Below are 15,845 nucleotides of genomic sequence, written 5' to 3'. Positions count from 1 at the left end.
AGCTACAGAAATGTCTTCCTTGATCTGAAAAATGGGATCTAATTAAACAAGAATTCTTCTGCTAGGCACCAAAATAAACCAGGGCTGTCTGTGCTTACAGAAAAGGCTTGCTTTAGCCTTCAAGGTCCTAGCCAATCAAAATATCCCTGAGTCTTTCTTGCATCTGTGCTGTTCAGGATGTGTTGCTGTCCAGGGAGCAGATGCCTGCTGGGCTACAAGCCTTGTTAAGTGTTCCTGCAGGGAGGAGCTACTGCTGCCAGGTTTTGAGGGCAAAGACACGTAGATGTTTGGGGGGGGACTGAAAACCTACTTTTACGTCATGTATGGAGCCTCCTCGTCTCCAAGCACAAAAAGACCCTAAAGCATTGATGTACTCCTGGCGTCTTAAACCTTTGTTAGCTTACACATTGTGTTTGTACTTGCAACTCGTGTCTTCAGTAGCCTGCATCCTACTGAGAGTTCTGCTACTTGAATACAGCTCCAGGTACCCTGTGCACTCGCTCAACTTGCTTAAAATGGAGGCTCAAACCTGGCTGCTGGGGTAGAGAGGGAATAATGTCAGAGGCAGTGAGCCTGCTGTAGATGGGCAGCCCTTTGCTATCCTGAATAACTTCTGCACCCAGCTGCTGAGGAGGAGGGAAGGGTAGGAATAACCCACATATTTTGTAGGGAAAATACAGTAGCTTTGTGAAGAGGAATTTGTATTGTTTGGTCAATGAAACAGAATGCAAAAACATAACAGGTTTATTTTCAATTCAAGCTCAAACATAATGCCTCTTAGGTCACGCTAACACTTACATACATCTGAACCATTTATGAAGACGTTGCTTGATCTTACGACATGTATTTGTGGTGAGATTCACTAGAAGACCACCTTTGCCTTGTGCATGTAGGGGTTTTCCAAGAGTACAGCACCAAATAGTTTTTTTACATGATAATAGTGTCACTCAGCCTGCTATGCCACATAACCTCTTAAGTTTTTTAGTTGCAGTATTGCATAGACAAGTTGGAGTAAGGAGTGATTTTTGAGAATTTTATTCTTCATTTTACTGTAGTTTTATTTATGGAAACACCTATATGCTTGAGATATGAATATAGCATTAGTATTGCAGAAAAAGTGTTTACAGTTCAAATACTCTAATATAAAAAGGTAAAAAGGATTTTGTTTATTGTATTTAAGAGTCAGTGTAAAAAGTAATTTCGCAGTATCACTTAAATTTGTAAGACAATGAAGTGCACAAGAAAACTTCATGTTGTATCTTCTTCCTAACACTTCTCTCTCCTGGGATGTATTTTGCAACTTGACTAAAGATATACAGAAGCTCGGTTTAAATATCCTGAAGTTCCTTGTGTCCAATATTGCTGCTCAAAACCAGGGTGTACTTTCTTTATCCTGCCCCATAACTAGGTGGATTCTTCTTGGAGTAGCCATTGTAAGACTTTTCTTATGGTCCGTAACTTGGAAACCAGCAATTGCTGCTGGTACAGGATGACCTATGGCCAGACAGTCTGTTGTTTTCTTCAAAATGTTTGTCTGGACAGTATTACTGAGGCCTAGGTGAGGTTTCTTTTAATTTCTTCCACTGCTGCTCCCTTAACAGGATTTTCTGCTTCTTTGAACTTCTTTGAGCCCATGGTCTTGCAAAAGCCTGCAAGTGTTGTCCTGCATTCGTTGAAAGAACAGATTTGATGGAGAGAATGAGCGATCTCCTAAAGCTGTATTGGTTTTGGGCACGCTGGAAAGGTTGGTTCATGCAGGCGAGTGAAAGAATAGGGAAGGGGTGCTACTGGGTCTCAACTTCGTATTTCAGGACATGTGAGTAAAAGCTGTGGTTGGCATTCTCATGCACCATCACAAACACCTCTCTGCATCCCGAAGTGTTGCAGGTTCCCTCCCAGTAGTCTCTGCTCTGGGTGAGAGGGTAAGTGTTCTCAGCTTGAACTAGCACCTTTGCTACCCCGTGCATTTTGAGTTTAAACTGAACGTTGCGATTCGCCGGCAGCAAACCAGAGAGGGGCTCCAGTATTTCGTAGTCTTCCACCCACTTGCTGTAACTCTGAGGGAAAGCTGGCCACTTCACTTCAGTGTTCAGGCAAGTGATGAGGTAGTTGAAGATGTAGTCATAATTGCCCGGATCTGACTTCTTCTTGGCATAGATTTTCAGAACAAAGTTCCCTGTGTGGGGGAGATGGATCTTCAACTCGATTTGGTTCCTGCGATGGATCTGCATGATGTGCCTCCTTCTCATATCCTCCGTCAGGCTGCTGTTATCGGAGTGCAGTGAGGCCAAGACGCTGATGTCTTTGCCCAGGGTGAAGGTGAGGGAGCATCGCCCATCGTTGGTGTGAATGATGGGGTCGGGGTGTGACGGCCTCAGGAACCCTTGTCGCTCCGTGAACCAGCTTGGTCCAACAGGCTGATGCAGGTCCTTTGGGAAACGCATGGTCTTGTCCACAGACTTGCACTCTACGACATATTCTAACACGCAGTTGTAGACATCTTCCGAGGCTTTAGAGGGCTTGGCAAAGATCTGCAGCTTGTGACTCCCTGTCTTCTGTGGGTAGATATCCAGCTTCATTCCATGTTTTTTCAAAGTCATTAAACCATGTTCATCTGTTCCCTTCAGTTTAAATGTAAATAATGTGGCAGAACGGCAATCCACTGACACAGAGGCTTTTCCATTTACTATGAAATACAAAAGAAAAGAAACTGCATAGGAGTTTCAGTACATGTTTTGCATGTACACCCTGTTCTGGGAAGACTAATCTGTCCCAATAAATTGCTGCTTCTGTAATAGTAAAATAAAGAGCTGCAATTGACAGGTCATAGCTTGTCAGCTGTCTGCTTAAACCAGTGTCCCTCAAAAAGAATGAAGTGAAGAGTGGCCTTTGTTCTGGAGATGTGCATTTATCCTGTTTTGATATGCACTGAAATGGAGCTGCGGTCCTACAGAATAGGAAAGCCTATGTGAAATATAACTGACAGCACCATCAGCCCATGTGCTCAAGAAGGGCTTAATTAGACGTGATTAGACCTGATTGCTAGTCCAGTAGCTGTTCCGAGAAGCTTCAGAGAAAAGTGCAGGAACCTTCCAGTATGTAGATAGGAGATAATCTACCTCCCTATGAGCCTGTTCCCAAACAGCTTGATTGTTGCTTTTAAGTTTAACTGTGTGTTCTTAGCATTCATAAATTAGCTACCTAGTTAAATTCCTGCAGCTCTTTTAAAATCTGAGGAAGGTGATCTTAAATGTGGGTTCCGTAGTTCAGTGGTGTTACCTGAATAGTTTTATGTTTAAAAGAGCTGCTGGACTTACTCGCTGTGCTCAGTATTGCATAAAGAAATGCCTGTTTATGCATTGTTCAGTAATTCAAACTTTCGGAACATCGTAAAAGGTTCTAATCTCCTTTTCAAGCCAGGGTTGCTAGTATATAATAGCAGTACTGCTAATTTTGTGCCACTGGTGCTGGCTGATAGAGTAACTCATCTTCAACTGCTGACGGAGGCTTTCTTTTAGACACAGGGGCTACTGTAATTCTCCACAGCTTGAACAAAAACAAAAACAAAAGAAAAAAGACCCTTTCCCTGCCCCAAGAGCTTTAAGTGCATCTGCTTGCCAGAACCAAGCTGGAAATGTAATTCACTACACACATGACAGTGTGTGGTAGATGCTGGGCTGCATAAGGAAGGATGCTCCGCAGCATCTCCTCCGCAGGGTGTTACCTGTTTGGATGACAGCTGTCTCTGGGTGTGCAGTCAGCAGGCCCAACATGTAAAAATTACTGTTGTGCAGCATGTTGTTCTCAAAATCTTTCAGCGACAAGGTTGGTTTAAGAAGCTGCCAGTTACTGTTATCTGGGAAGTGATTGTTAATGAACAGAGCTGGGTGAGTCAGAAAATAAAACTCATTGTACCTGGAAGAATAAGGAAGAGATTAAAGGAAAATGAGTAATTATAAATAGTTAATTCTTCCCCTGCACAGTGATGGTGGTTTCAGCAGGAAAAAGTCAGAATGTTTTGGACTGCTGAGAACTGAGGTTGGTGGGTTTGAAATTCTCCAGGCAGAGAAGGAACCTGAGCTTTGGCCTTCCATTTCCAGGGCACATGCTGAGCTTTTGGATAAAACCAGGGTATTTACACTACACCTGCAACCATGGGCTCCTGAAGAAAGAGGAAGGCACTGCTTGTTTGAAAGTGTGGAGGCATCCTCTCTCAGGCAGCTGGAAGCTATGAATCAAAAACTGAAGATGTGATAAGCAAAACAAGGTCACTTTCAGTAGTTACATGGCTTGCTGCTCAGGGCTGCTGTCTTTCTACAGGTACATGCTCTGTCCCCTGTATAGGCAGCCCAGATAGCTTGCTTAGGGCTTTGGGTCTTGCTGTGGGACCTAAAATTTGTCACTGTTTGGTGTGCCAAACCCATCAGCTTTCCTTCTGCCTTTGTGGTAGGTTTGTGTATTAACATAGAGGATGGCTTTTTACCTGAAGGTGAACTTGGTGAAAGAATCATCAACAGCACCACTTCCCCAGGTGCTATCGAGTAAATGCCACCTTCCATCAAGGTAGACAGCATTCCAGGCATGGTCAGAGTCCCCTGTAAAGGTCTGCCCCATCTTGTACCCGTACCCCTTCGAGTATCCTGATAGCTTCATGCACTGGATTCCTGCAAGGCTAGAAAGAAACAATAAGGTGCGGCAGGAGACTTCTGGTTTAAACCTGTCAGTGTAGTTTTGTGGGATGACAAAAGGAGGAGCAAAGTCTGCAGAATTTCATCCTGTGATCAAGTAGATCATCTCCATCAGTTCCTCAGGTGCCTCCTTGCAGCTGAGTCCCAGGGGAGGTAGGGGTTTTACATGTCAAGTTGTGTAAGTGTACTTCTCTTTGAAAACTCCAACTTCTGACGCTGGTGACAGACTGTAGTGGTAAATGCCTACGTTACTGCACTTTGTAGTTCTTTGGAAAACTTGTTAGCTGGGGCACTGTATTTTTCTTGATGGGGGAATCTCTGCACTCTGTACAGCTTTCTTCTAACTGCCTTCCCGTGCCAGCCTGTCAGCATATTGAGAGACAGGCAAGTCCTTCCTTTTGACCACTGACATTACATAGAGACTCTATTTTTCTGGGCTGTGCTAGTGACTGGTTTCATATGGGGTGGACATGTGAGAGTAACCAAGGGGTAGTGCAGGGGCCCTTTTGACTTGTAGGCTTTGCACAGGGTCTTGGGGGGAATGTCCCACTGGAGGAAGGAGCTTTTCTCTTCCATTTTTTACGTATTCCCTCTCATTTCTTTTGATGCACCACCAGTTCAGCATTGCTAGAGGACGATGACAAAGATGAAGTGTTCTTAATTGCTCTCTGTCTTGTTACTCAGTGGAATCCCTTTGATGCTGTCCACAATTAGCCCATGTAATTATAAATTAAAAGTGCCTCTGTTCATGCTTGTGTTCTCTCAGTGATGGTAGGCCTGGTGTTTGACACCAAATAAGATATCTTAGACCTCATGGGATTGTGGATGCTGATTTAGTTTTCTTGAAGAGTGAGCTTGTGCTTGCCCAGGGCATAAATGATTAAATAGTCTGTTTTTAAAAAAAGTAATGAATACCTGTGTTGATGTGTAAATAAGATTTAAATAAGCACTGTGTTAATAAGCTCTCTGCTGTTAATAGCAATGGATTTTAACATTGGCTTCTTATTTTAGCATTAATCTAAAATTGCTTCACTGAGAGGATTGTCTTTTGTGTGGGATGGTATTGACATTTTTCTTCTTCATTGAAAAGTACGTTAAATGGAACAACTACCTTAAGTAATAAACTGCATGCTTGAAGAGCAAGATTGTCTGCATAATGTGGGTTTAACTCAGAAGAAAAGTGATATTTATGGGGAAGATAATCAGAATGGTGGTTAAGAAGTCAAGGTCTGATAACGGATACGGGCTGGTAATTGGCAGTGCAGCCGTGCTCATAGGGAGGACTGCTTTTTTTCACAGAGATGATACTGGTTTAAAGGGAAGTTGGTCGCTTCAGCTTCTCATACAGACTTACTAAGCTCACACCTGGATGTCTTTGTCTTAGTTATTTGATATTATTTCTTTAAGAGCATCAAATTAAATTTTTACGTTCTTTCTTAAATTAAGAAATAGTATAAAAAACATCTGCAAAGACCTGACTGAGAGCCAGCTGGGAGCTCACATTGGGTAGCCTGCAAAGAGAAGACCAAGTTATATGGAGAGGAGAAATGTGGCAGCACCCCATTCCTGCTAAAGGTGGCCAGAAAGAAGAGGAGGAGCATGTAAGCCAGCCCTTGTTTAGCGTGAGCTGCTACACAGCAATAGTGAGGCACTGCCTGTCACATGAGGCATTCAAAACGAACATGGCAAGCCTGGAAGGAATGCCATTGAGAAACCTGGTGTCGCAGGTGGTCTGTAAAGTCTTTGCCAGCCTGTAGTCGCCTGTGAGCCAAATTCTAATGTGGAGCTGGGCAGTAAATCTGGAGCAACTCCACTGACAAGACTGGTGAGAGCTTGGATTTACATGATGTAACTGAGACTAGGAGCTGGCCTGGAAACTTTAAGGAAGACTTGATCCTAGGAGTTTCAAAGGGGACTAACAGCAGCTAAGTACCAAATTCCCACTAATTTCATGGGGATTGATGTCTAATCCTTCTAGGCTTCTCTAGACGTTCTTGTGAGCTGGGATAATCAGAGAGAACGTTAAGGGACAAGCTCTGCCCTTAGTTCTCTGTGCTCTCACTTACAGTGAACATTAGCAAAGCAGCAAGAAGAGTTTGTGCTTGGACATGTTCAAAATGCCCCCAAGAAAGGTCAGAGCATTTAAACAGTGGTCTCTCTAATAATGGGCAGACAGAAAACTGGGCTAAAACATCCTGTAAAAGAGCAATCCTGTATTGGTGAAGACTGATCATGTTTGTTCTGGTGTGAATGACTTCATATAGATAAATTAACCAGGCAGAGAGAAGATTGAGAAGATCTCCAGAAATGCTTGAAGTGGCAATGTGATGGCAGAAGATGACCGAAATACAAGGTGGACTAGAAGTGAATTAAGAAGCATTTGCCGACATCTGCTTGGTGCAGCAAGGAGGTTAAAAACTAAGTTGCTTTTCTGCTTCAAAAAGAGTAGGAAATAATCTGGATCTTGCTACAGCTGTCACTGGAATTCAGTGGCACCTTCTTCCCTTTGATTTCAAGTTGACTTCGAAGATTTAATGTAAAAGAGGAGCGAATCTGGCTTCTCCAGAGGGAGACAGAATGGTTTATACTTGTGGTAGGTAGGTGTACACTCCTGTGCCTGAAGAGAAAGCAAGCTACTGATTGTAGAAAATGAGAAAAGCAAGAGGATGTGAAACCTGGATTATTTGCAGACTATGAATAAGGAGCAGCGAAGTAACCAGATCCACTGTCAGGAGTGTGGTCAGCTTTGCTCCCAAAGGTGGTGCTGAAACCTCTCAAGTGCAAATAATTGTTTTGCCTTCATCATTAATTCTAGTAAGTGAGTTTCTCCCTAAGCCCAGACTGCTAGGTTTTGGCCTAAATTGAATTAATGAATTTGCACTCCCTGATTCACTCATCCTTGAGTTTGGTTGTCATCTGAGAAGCCAATTCTTGATAAATGCTGTTAACATATTGGTCAGAAGCCTCTGTTCATGTTCATTGCTATCACACCTGATACTTCGAAAGTGATGTTTTGGTGGCCAGCTTCCCACTCTCCGTGCCCACCTTTCCTCCGTGACAGGAATTTCAGCTAACGGGAAGAAGCCTGACTGCCAAGGCTGTGGTTGGAGGTGACAGTGTTGTGTCTGCAACAGGAACTTTTCTGTCTGTTGGCACTGACACAAGTAGGACTCAATCAGCGTCAGCTGGTGACTTCAGCAGGACCTTTGGGGGGACTCCTGGTGACTGGCAAATTGGGTTGTTTGTTGAAGTTGCCTCAACAAGAGCTAGGAAAAAAAGGCATGCTAAAAGACCTTTTTTTTTTTCCCAAAAAACTTGGCTCTGAAAAACCTTTATATAAGACGACTGCTCTTTGCCTCTTGCCTTTATGCTTAAACTCAGCATAAGACTTGAACAGTGCACAAGAAGAAGGGATGAGGATATCCCCTTGCAAGAAAGGGGTGTTGACTTTTGTTATAGTTTCTTAGGAAAGGAGCTAAACATTTAGCTAATATTTGACAAAAGTAATAGGCTAGATGACTGGGAGGTTTCCTGAATCACAAAATCAATAATCAACCTGGAACTGAGGAATTAGAGTAAATCAACAGAGCCTTTAAATAGAAAAAGATATCCTTGGAAAGATTAATATTTTGAATGAACTAAACATATGCTTTTTAATGAACAGATGCAAATTTCCCCCACTTCTAACCGCTAATAACTGTTCTGTAAGATGCAGTTATAAAGTCATACTTCATCATCCTATTTTATTGTATTCTTTAGAAAGCAAGATCTGATACTGTGGGAGATGTTATTGGTTGGAAGCATTCACCACTTTAGCATCTGACACTTTTTTTTTTTTTTTAAACTCTATCATTTTCCCTGTAGATTTTGTTTGTTTCATGGTGAAAACCTTCCCAAATCTTTTTGGATGGTGTGGAAAGCCAAATTGTTACTTACATATGCCAACTAATAATGGGTCTTTTAATTTTTTCTAAAGCTATCTTGTGAATGGAAGCTTCTCTGCTGAGAAGGTCTCCCTGGGAGAGCCACCTTACAAGCCCATGCCCTTATGAAAGTACACCATTGCTTTCTGTTCTGAAGCCCCTTCCAACCTTATGTCCTTGAGTCATCAGGTCCAGTTGTCTCCTCTTGGACAGCCCTTCTACATAAGGCTGGTCCCAAACTTGCCAGGCACCTTCACTGCCTTCACTACTCCTCTAAGCTAAGCTATTGCATACAGCTGTGAGAGGAGGCAAGGTGCTGCTCCTTGCTGTGGTGCTTGAGGGCTGCCTTGCACTCTCCTTTCTTTGCTGGGTTGGAGAAACATGAGGGAGAAGGGATTTGCTCTGCATTCATATGCAAGGCGCCTGTGCTCCCCACCAACTAATGGGCTGCCTCTTCTATGAAATGGCTTTGGGATTTTAAAGTCCTAATTTGTGGGGGAAATCCCACTTGTTTATGCAACTAATTCCCAGCGAAGTCACCAAGGTTTTGTAGGTAGGAGAATGGTGTATTTTAGGAATTAAATGCTGATGTAGCTATAAAATGGGAATCTCAGTACTGGCCTCAGTGGTGGTGCACCTTGAGATTGATCACAGAAAATGCAGTAAGTGTGAGGCAGTGTCCCTGTGATGCTTCTGTAGTGGGGGGGAGAGGGCATCTCCAGAAGGTTTTGGGAAAGTTCCTTCTGGGACTGGGCCTACCTCTTGCATGGGAGCATGTTGGAGGCAACACTCCTTCCTGTTTAAGTCTTGCCATGCTTTTAACCTTCACATACAGACACTCAAAGGGAAAACCTAGCTTCTTCTAACCAAATTAGCTCAGTGTTTTCATCTGCCATTATGTTAATGCAATGCGAAGCTCAGCAGATGGCACAAAGTAAATTATGCTGGGGAGGGGGGGTGTGGAGGAGGAAGCAAAATTGACCTTTCTAGGACTTGCTGGTTTTCCACAGCATGGTTTGAAAGCTGAAGTTCCATGTCCTGCTTAAAGTCACATCAGTCAATGCAAAGGCAGACACAATAGGCACAGAGATGACAATGAATGTTAACTCTCCCTGGCACTGAATGTTTCAGAACTTAATTTACCTGCACATTTGCTCAAAGAGCCCAGCGTATCCCTCACAAATGCTCTTCCCCGTCTGAAGCACATCTATGGGTTTGCTCGACAGCTGGCTTTTGTTATGGTAGCCCACGACGTCGTATTCTGCAGGAAGGAACACAGACGAAAGTTCATCCAAAAGCCTGAGGCAGTGGGATCGACGGGCAGCAGGAGCAATGCTTGGATTGCTTTTCATCTCTGTGAGCACAAGCAAATGGAAACAAGCCGTGGCGTGTGCTGCACGAGAATGTTGTGGACGGCTGGTGAGGGGAGAGGGACGAGGTCTGTCTCTCATCACCGTTTGTTCTAAGCCTGGGCTCGGATTCAGCAGTTGAATCCAAATGGGAGGAAAATTGGTGTTTTTTTTAGGGGAAGTGGGGCTGCCCTTGTGCAGGGGGGTCTGCAGTCTCATGAGTGCCCAGTACAAAGCAGAACGCTCTGCATTTGAAGGAGTCAGACTCATGTTACTGTTAAAGGAAACCATTGAGCTTTCTGCACTCTTTACAAGCAATTTGTATTAAAAATACCTGGAAAGTAGCTTGCTGGGAAATACCTGAAATGATTTGTTTCAAGTGAGTCATATTAATACCTAGCAACACAGGAAATCTTAATTTGTTTGAATGAGTGCAGCAAAGCGGCACAGCAAGGTTCCTTTAGACAGAGCTTGAGGAACTGGTCTGGGAAGGTTAATTCAATCCCAACCAACCTTGGTCATGTCCGTAACCTCTTTCTTAAAATGCGAACATGTTTTTCTGTCAAAGCTCTAAGGAATGCTGCATCAGCTGATTCATCCTCCCTTTAATACTGTAGAAGAGGGAAAAAAGGCTGGCAGCACACTGTATTTGTGCTTTGATGAAATGCTGCAACTGCTTGTCTTTTATCCAAGGGGCTCAGCTGATGGCTGTCTCAGGGTTGGCTCCTGGGGCTGCAGGGAAAGGCTGGATTTTACACCTTGGGCTGTCTGCTGGGCCACCAGCAAGGCTGCAGAGTGCTTTGAGGGGGTATGGAGAGCTAGCTGGATGCACGTGGCTCCATATTTATGCTAGAAATGATAGCTAAAATAATTTATTTTAGTGCTACTGCTGCATGGAGGTAGCAGTCCATCATAAGCAGGGAGTGGAATTGGGTGGGAAGAAGGGAGCAGCACTTTCACTTAAAATCCAAAGCAGGAAGGAATTTATAGACAGTGCTCTTGCAGGATAGGTACGTTGCATTTTTGTGAGCTGATTTAAATTCCTAGCACTGTCTTTATTTCCCATGCATGTAAATGGGGGTCAGTCTCTGCAGGAAGGAAGGAGAACCAGGGCCAAGATGGTGTAAAAAAATCTTTTGAGGAGATCACAGTGTAACTGTCAGGGATCAGAGACATCCCATGTGTGTAAGGTAAATGGACTGACTCAAACCAGACTGGCCATCCCAAGCAGGATCTGGCCCAGGCAGGGGCAGGCAGAAATGAGTTAATAGTATAAAGACTGAATGAGTCAAATGCTTGGTCTCAGGAAATTCAGTGAAATCAGCAGTCTGCATATTTAAGGGCAGGATTAAAGCTTTTTAGGATTGACCTGAGTATGTGAACTGTGCAGTTGCTGGAAAAGTTCTGCTGATCTCAGGGGGTATGAGATTAGGCCAGTGCTCCCCAAATTGCTCTTCTGCTCTCCATCAGCTGCCTGGTTCAGCCAGCTAATGGAGCTGTACCAGAGCCTGTCAGGGTGTGCAAGAGATGAGGGAAAGAATAGCTGTTATTCTCCCCCTCTACCCCCAAGTATTGATGGGAAAGAAACATTTCTGCATATGCTGTGCAAAATCCAATCATGTTTCACATCCAGTTTCCCCCCCCCCCCCTCCAAGGAGCTTGAGGTGGTAAGAAGCCTTTTGGCCCCTCTGATGTGCCTGACTGGAGAGGCTACAAATCCTGCCTTTTCCTCCTTTCTTGTCCTCTTCCCACCTCTTGGCTGTTTCTGAAATTCCAGTGTTGCTCGGGTTGGGTAGGAAGGGGCAGGGGAAATGGAGTGATTGCGGTTCTCATGGAGGTTGAAAGGGTGCACGTACAGACAGGAACGGCAATCACACAGGTGCCAGCATGTTTTATGAAAGCTGACCTCTCTCATGTGCTGTGCTGACACGGCTGATGGATGTGTCAACAGGATGAATGCAGTTAGGTACCGGCTACAAGCTGGAGCACGGGATGTATCCAACAAAACACGGGCAAAGCTGGCAGTGAAGCAGCCACAAGACTGTCAGAGGCAAGAGGACACCGCACCTGGGATGGACTGTCCAGGCTGCTGCTTGCCAGGGGTGCTCTGCTGCCCAGGGAGGGAGCAACAGAGGGGCTGCAGAAGCACCTGTGGTGACGGCGAACTGAGCAAGGCAGCTTGATGCTCTGGTGGTACCTACACTATGCCAAGACCTTCCCAGAGCAAAGGCACCGACATGCAGAGCGTGCTGGGAAGGGCTGCGTGGGGGGTGAGGGGGTACAGGGCAGTGCTGGGTTTGAAACTTCTGGTGGTGCTGGGTGGCTCTGAACGTGACAACCACGCCTCTGGTGCTTGGCAGGCTGGCTTCGTGCTCCAGCAGCTTAGATGACAGCGACTTGTATGGGTACACCTTCGAGTAACTGGGTAGGAGTTACAGGTTCATCATGTGGAAAGAAATCATTTACACACAAACCTTATAGGGGCTGGCAGTGCTAGGAGAGGGACTATGGAAACAGACGTGGTGAGATAACCTCTGAATACATTTCTGGATAAATACACCAGGAAGCCTTCCTCCTGCCCACCATGTGAAACCAACCCCCAAGACAGGTAGTAAACTGCAATGGCAGCGTGACAGGGGTGACAGCAACAGCCTTATGTTCTCAGCTGAAGATCTCAACCTACCTATGTGATGGCATATCCACATCCATATGGCTCGAACTTTTTCCAGATCAGTACGGGCTTGTTTAAGCAGGGCTTTAACGAGTTCCTCTACACTGTTCGTGATGTTTACCTGTTTGTGAGGAGGAACATTGCAAGATTGTGGTGAAGAAACTGCTATGGTAGATCTCCCTTCCTCCTCACTCCCTTGTTCTTCTAAAACTTGTGAGACCCCACCTGCCAAGAGACTGCTCTAACTCAAGCTTCATTAAAGATAGAAATACAACGCTGCAGTTCCATGTTTCAAGCAAGTAGTTTTGGTCATAGTTTCTCTCCTAGAGTGGGATCTCTGTTGCTGATGTTTGCAGGGAAATGTTTTTTCACTTGTTTGGGAGATTTTGAGGCACTTGTCCTGATAGCTCAGACTAAGCTGGTGTTAGTGCTGGTTTCAAGGAACATCTCTGCAGGAGAGCTGGGAGGAGGACAGAGGCAAAAGCAAGACTTACTTTTAATGCGTAGGCATCCAGCTTCTCAAATTGCTGCAGATCTACTGGCATGGATTTCAAAGAGGATTTGTCCCATGGATATGCTGGGAAGAAACGAGCTGTCATTGTCTCGGGAAGGGAGGGGGTATTTTTTCCTGGCTGTAAGCTTGAACAAGGAGACACAGCAGAGCTCCTGCCGACCCACAGAGGCATCCATCAGCGGGTGCTTAGGGAGCAGAGGACGTGAGGACACTTGCCGAAAGTCCCTGCCAGCTGCATGGAAAGCAGGAGCCATCCTGTCTAGTCTGGCATAATTTGGGCAGTGCTGGAGTGGGAGGTGCCCCTGTGTCTTTGGTGCTGCATAACAGCACAGAAAATCCCAGAATATTATATGAAGGTGCATGAGATATAATGCAGAAGTTTCAGGGAAAATCTGTACTGTGGAAGCCCTGGCAGAAACATGACTTTTTTAAAAAACCACCAAAGAGCTGGATTTTTCCAGTGGCTTTGTTGAAAGTGATGACTGTTTTGCATGGTAAAGGGCTACAATTCTGCACAAATTCAAGCACATGAAAAATTTAACATGGGGAGCACTCAGGCTGAAATTGGTGTGTCTGCCCCTCTGCATCTTTTCAGGCTCTAGGCTCCTGGTTCTATTCAGTGTGAACAAAGGGTTAATAACTTGCCCTAATTAATCGGATAACTTATTTTTTTTTAACAGTCTCTGAATGAGCTGCCACTGTTCTCTCTCATCAGTGAGCCAACCAAGTGATGCAGCTGCAGCTCGGTGTACAGGCATATCGGATGGACGTCTCCCCTGGACTGCTGTCTGCTCAGCCCTCCCTTTTCTTCTGAGCTGGTGAGAGGAGAATTGAGCTCTACAGCAATCTCTCCCCCTGTCATGTCCTGTCAGAGCCGTTCAGGACTAAAGAGATTCTTCTAGCTATCTCTGTAGGCTTGTTATTTCTCTAGAAAAAAGGATTTAAAAGAGATCACAAAGTGAAAATGCTGTTGTGTGGCTCCCAAGTGCTGGGAGAGGTGAATCAATGGTGCCATAGAGCTGCTACTTGCCTGGAGAGGGGTGACAAGGAGCAGTGGATTGCCTTGGGTGCTGTATAGGGGCACAGAGGCTTCACCTGGTTTCATGACCCTCACTAAGCAAGCGTGACGCCCCTCTGCTGCCTGCTCAGCGAGTACCAGTGGGAGTGGGATGCACAAGAGGCTCCAAGAGCATCCTATCCTAGCCGAGAGGCTGGCAGTGCTTCTGAAATCTCCATCTCCCCGAAACGGGGCTCTGGCCCCTTTGTTGCCAGCTCCAGCCCACTGGGGAGTTGGCCAGAAGGCCTGTTCCTGACCTGCAAAGGTGTTTCGTTAATGTGAGCTCTGCTCTTCTTGGAAGCCCCTGCCCCAGGGACGGGCCATGGGGCATCTTGTGTTCCACATCCCAGTGACGCTGTAGCCTGGCAGGCAGGATGCAAGAGCATCCCTGTGCTGGGCAGGCGCTGGTCTGCCAAAATCAGCGTGTAGGCACACGGCATCTGTTTCTTTAACAGGCTTGTTTGTTTATCTCAGTTTTCCCTGAAAAGGGCTATTATGCTGACCTAAAGAGAGATAAAGCAGATTTATGCGTTTAAAGGTTCCCACTCTCTACAGCTGTGAAAATTACTTTTTGCCTTTTGGGAATGGGATATTTTTTTTAAAACTGGTTATCAGTTTTTGTCTTTGTCAGGTTATAGCTGCAAAAGCTCCCCGCAGATGTGGGATCTGCAGTACCTCACGTAGCCCTGTGCAGTTAGGATGTGTGCATCATGCCTGTTTGCAGAGTAGCCTTCCTCAGCTATGGAGCCTTGGGAAGGTCTCGGGCACGTGTGACATTCCCAAAGCCGTTCCCAAATCCATGGCACCCCGATGAACAGCAGGTTGGGAGGCGGAACGCTACTTGTGGTAATGGAAATTAAATCCCTTGTCCATGCACTTCAGTCTAGACTCACAGTAGGGCAGCAAGCCCTGTTTCTAGGACTGATGGGCTTCTATCTGGGACTGCCCCACACTGTGCCCCACACCGTGTCACCAGCATGGGGAGAGGGGACAGTTGATAGTTACCGTGCAGGTCTTTTCCTCCTGGCGGCCGTGGGGCTTCAGTCCTCTGGAAACCTGGCAAAGTGGAGAAGGGAGCGTGAAGTGAGCAGTTGTTGGCAGGAGAAAAAAGACAAACAGAAATAACTGATTCTGGGGAACAGGACTGGGTGGAAAAAGCTGGAATTGAGGCTTTTCTTTGCCCGTTCCCCTGCATTCGGACATGGATGTCAACACCATGCAGAGTGCAGGTGCTGAGGGGAGGGGGATGAAGCAAGCTGCCTGGACTGCAGCGTGCTCTGTGTTCCCTCCCTGATGCCCTGTGGTTCTTCAGAAGCCACATTCCCCAGCAGCCAGGCATCTCCTGTTCTAGCCGGAGGGATGGGGACATCAAACCCCTGTCCACCACACGGCCAAACCTCCCCGGGCGTGGAAGAAGGGAGAGCTGATCTCCAGAGCTGTTAGAAGATAACCCTCTGTGGCAGCTGGAGGATTTCTGAGGGACACTGCAGCCCCCAGACTGTCACCACCCACCTCATCCCAGAGCCAAGAGAGGAGGAGACACACCACACACGTGTGTGCGCCCCCCCCCCCCCCCCCCCCCCCCCCCCCCCCCCCCCCCCCCCCCCCCCCCCCCCCCCCCCCCCCCCCCCCCCCCCCCCCCC

General features: G+C 46.0%; 1 protein-coding gene and 1 long non-coding RNA gene across 2 annotated transcripts in view; one reads left to right on the top strand and one right to left on the bottom strand.

Moving 5' to 3' along the window:
- Positions 1 to 782: 782 nt before the first annotated feature.
- The window catches only part of KY (kyphoscoliosis peptidase), a 21,379-nt gene continuing 6,316 nt past the window's right edge, over positions 783 to 15,845 (bottom strand). Inside the window, exons 6-12 of the mRNA XM_026855558.1 lie at positions 15,208 to 15,258; positions 13,126 to 13,208; positions 12,644 to 12,752; positions 9,755 to 9,872; positions 4,484 to 4,672; positions 3,725 to 3,915; positions 783 to 2,686 (exon numbers count right to left, since the gene is read on the bottom strand). Of these exons, the coding sequence (XP_026711359.1) occupies positions 1,785 to 2,686; positions 3,725 to 3,915; positions 4,484 to 4,672; positions 9,755 to 9,872; positions 12,644 to 12,752; positions 13,126 to 13,208; positions 15,208 to 15,258 (1,643 nt within the window). The 3' untranslated portion in view covers positions 783 to 1,784. The remainder of the gene's footprint in view (positions 2,687 to 3,724; positions 3,916 to 4,483; positions 4,673 to 9,754; positions 9,873 to 12,643; positions 12,753 to 13,125; positions 13,209 to 15,207; positions 15,259 to 15,845) is intronic.
- Positions 13,830 to 15,845, top strand: part of LOC113483752 — a 33,810-nt gene continuing 31,794 nt past the window's right edge. Inside the window, exon 1 of the long non-coding RNA XR_003399083.1 lies at positions 13,830 to 13,963. This is a non-coding gene — a long non-coding RNA (uncharacterized LOC113483752). The remainder of the gene's footprint in view (positions 13,964 to 15,845) is intronic.

This window comes from Athene cunicularia (genome assembly GCF_003259725.1).
Source record: "Athene cunicularia isolate RWA chromosome 9 unlocalized genomic scaffold, athCun1 chr9_part2, whole genome shotgun sequence".
In the NCBI taxonomy this organism is placed as follows: Eukaryota; Metazoa; Chordata; class Aves; order Strigiformes; family Strigidae; genus Athene; species Athene cunicularia.
This window is presented reverse-complemented; position numbering and strand designations above follow the sequence as displayed.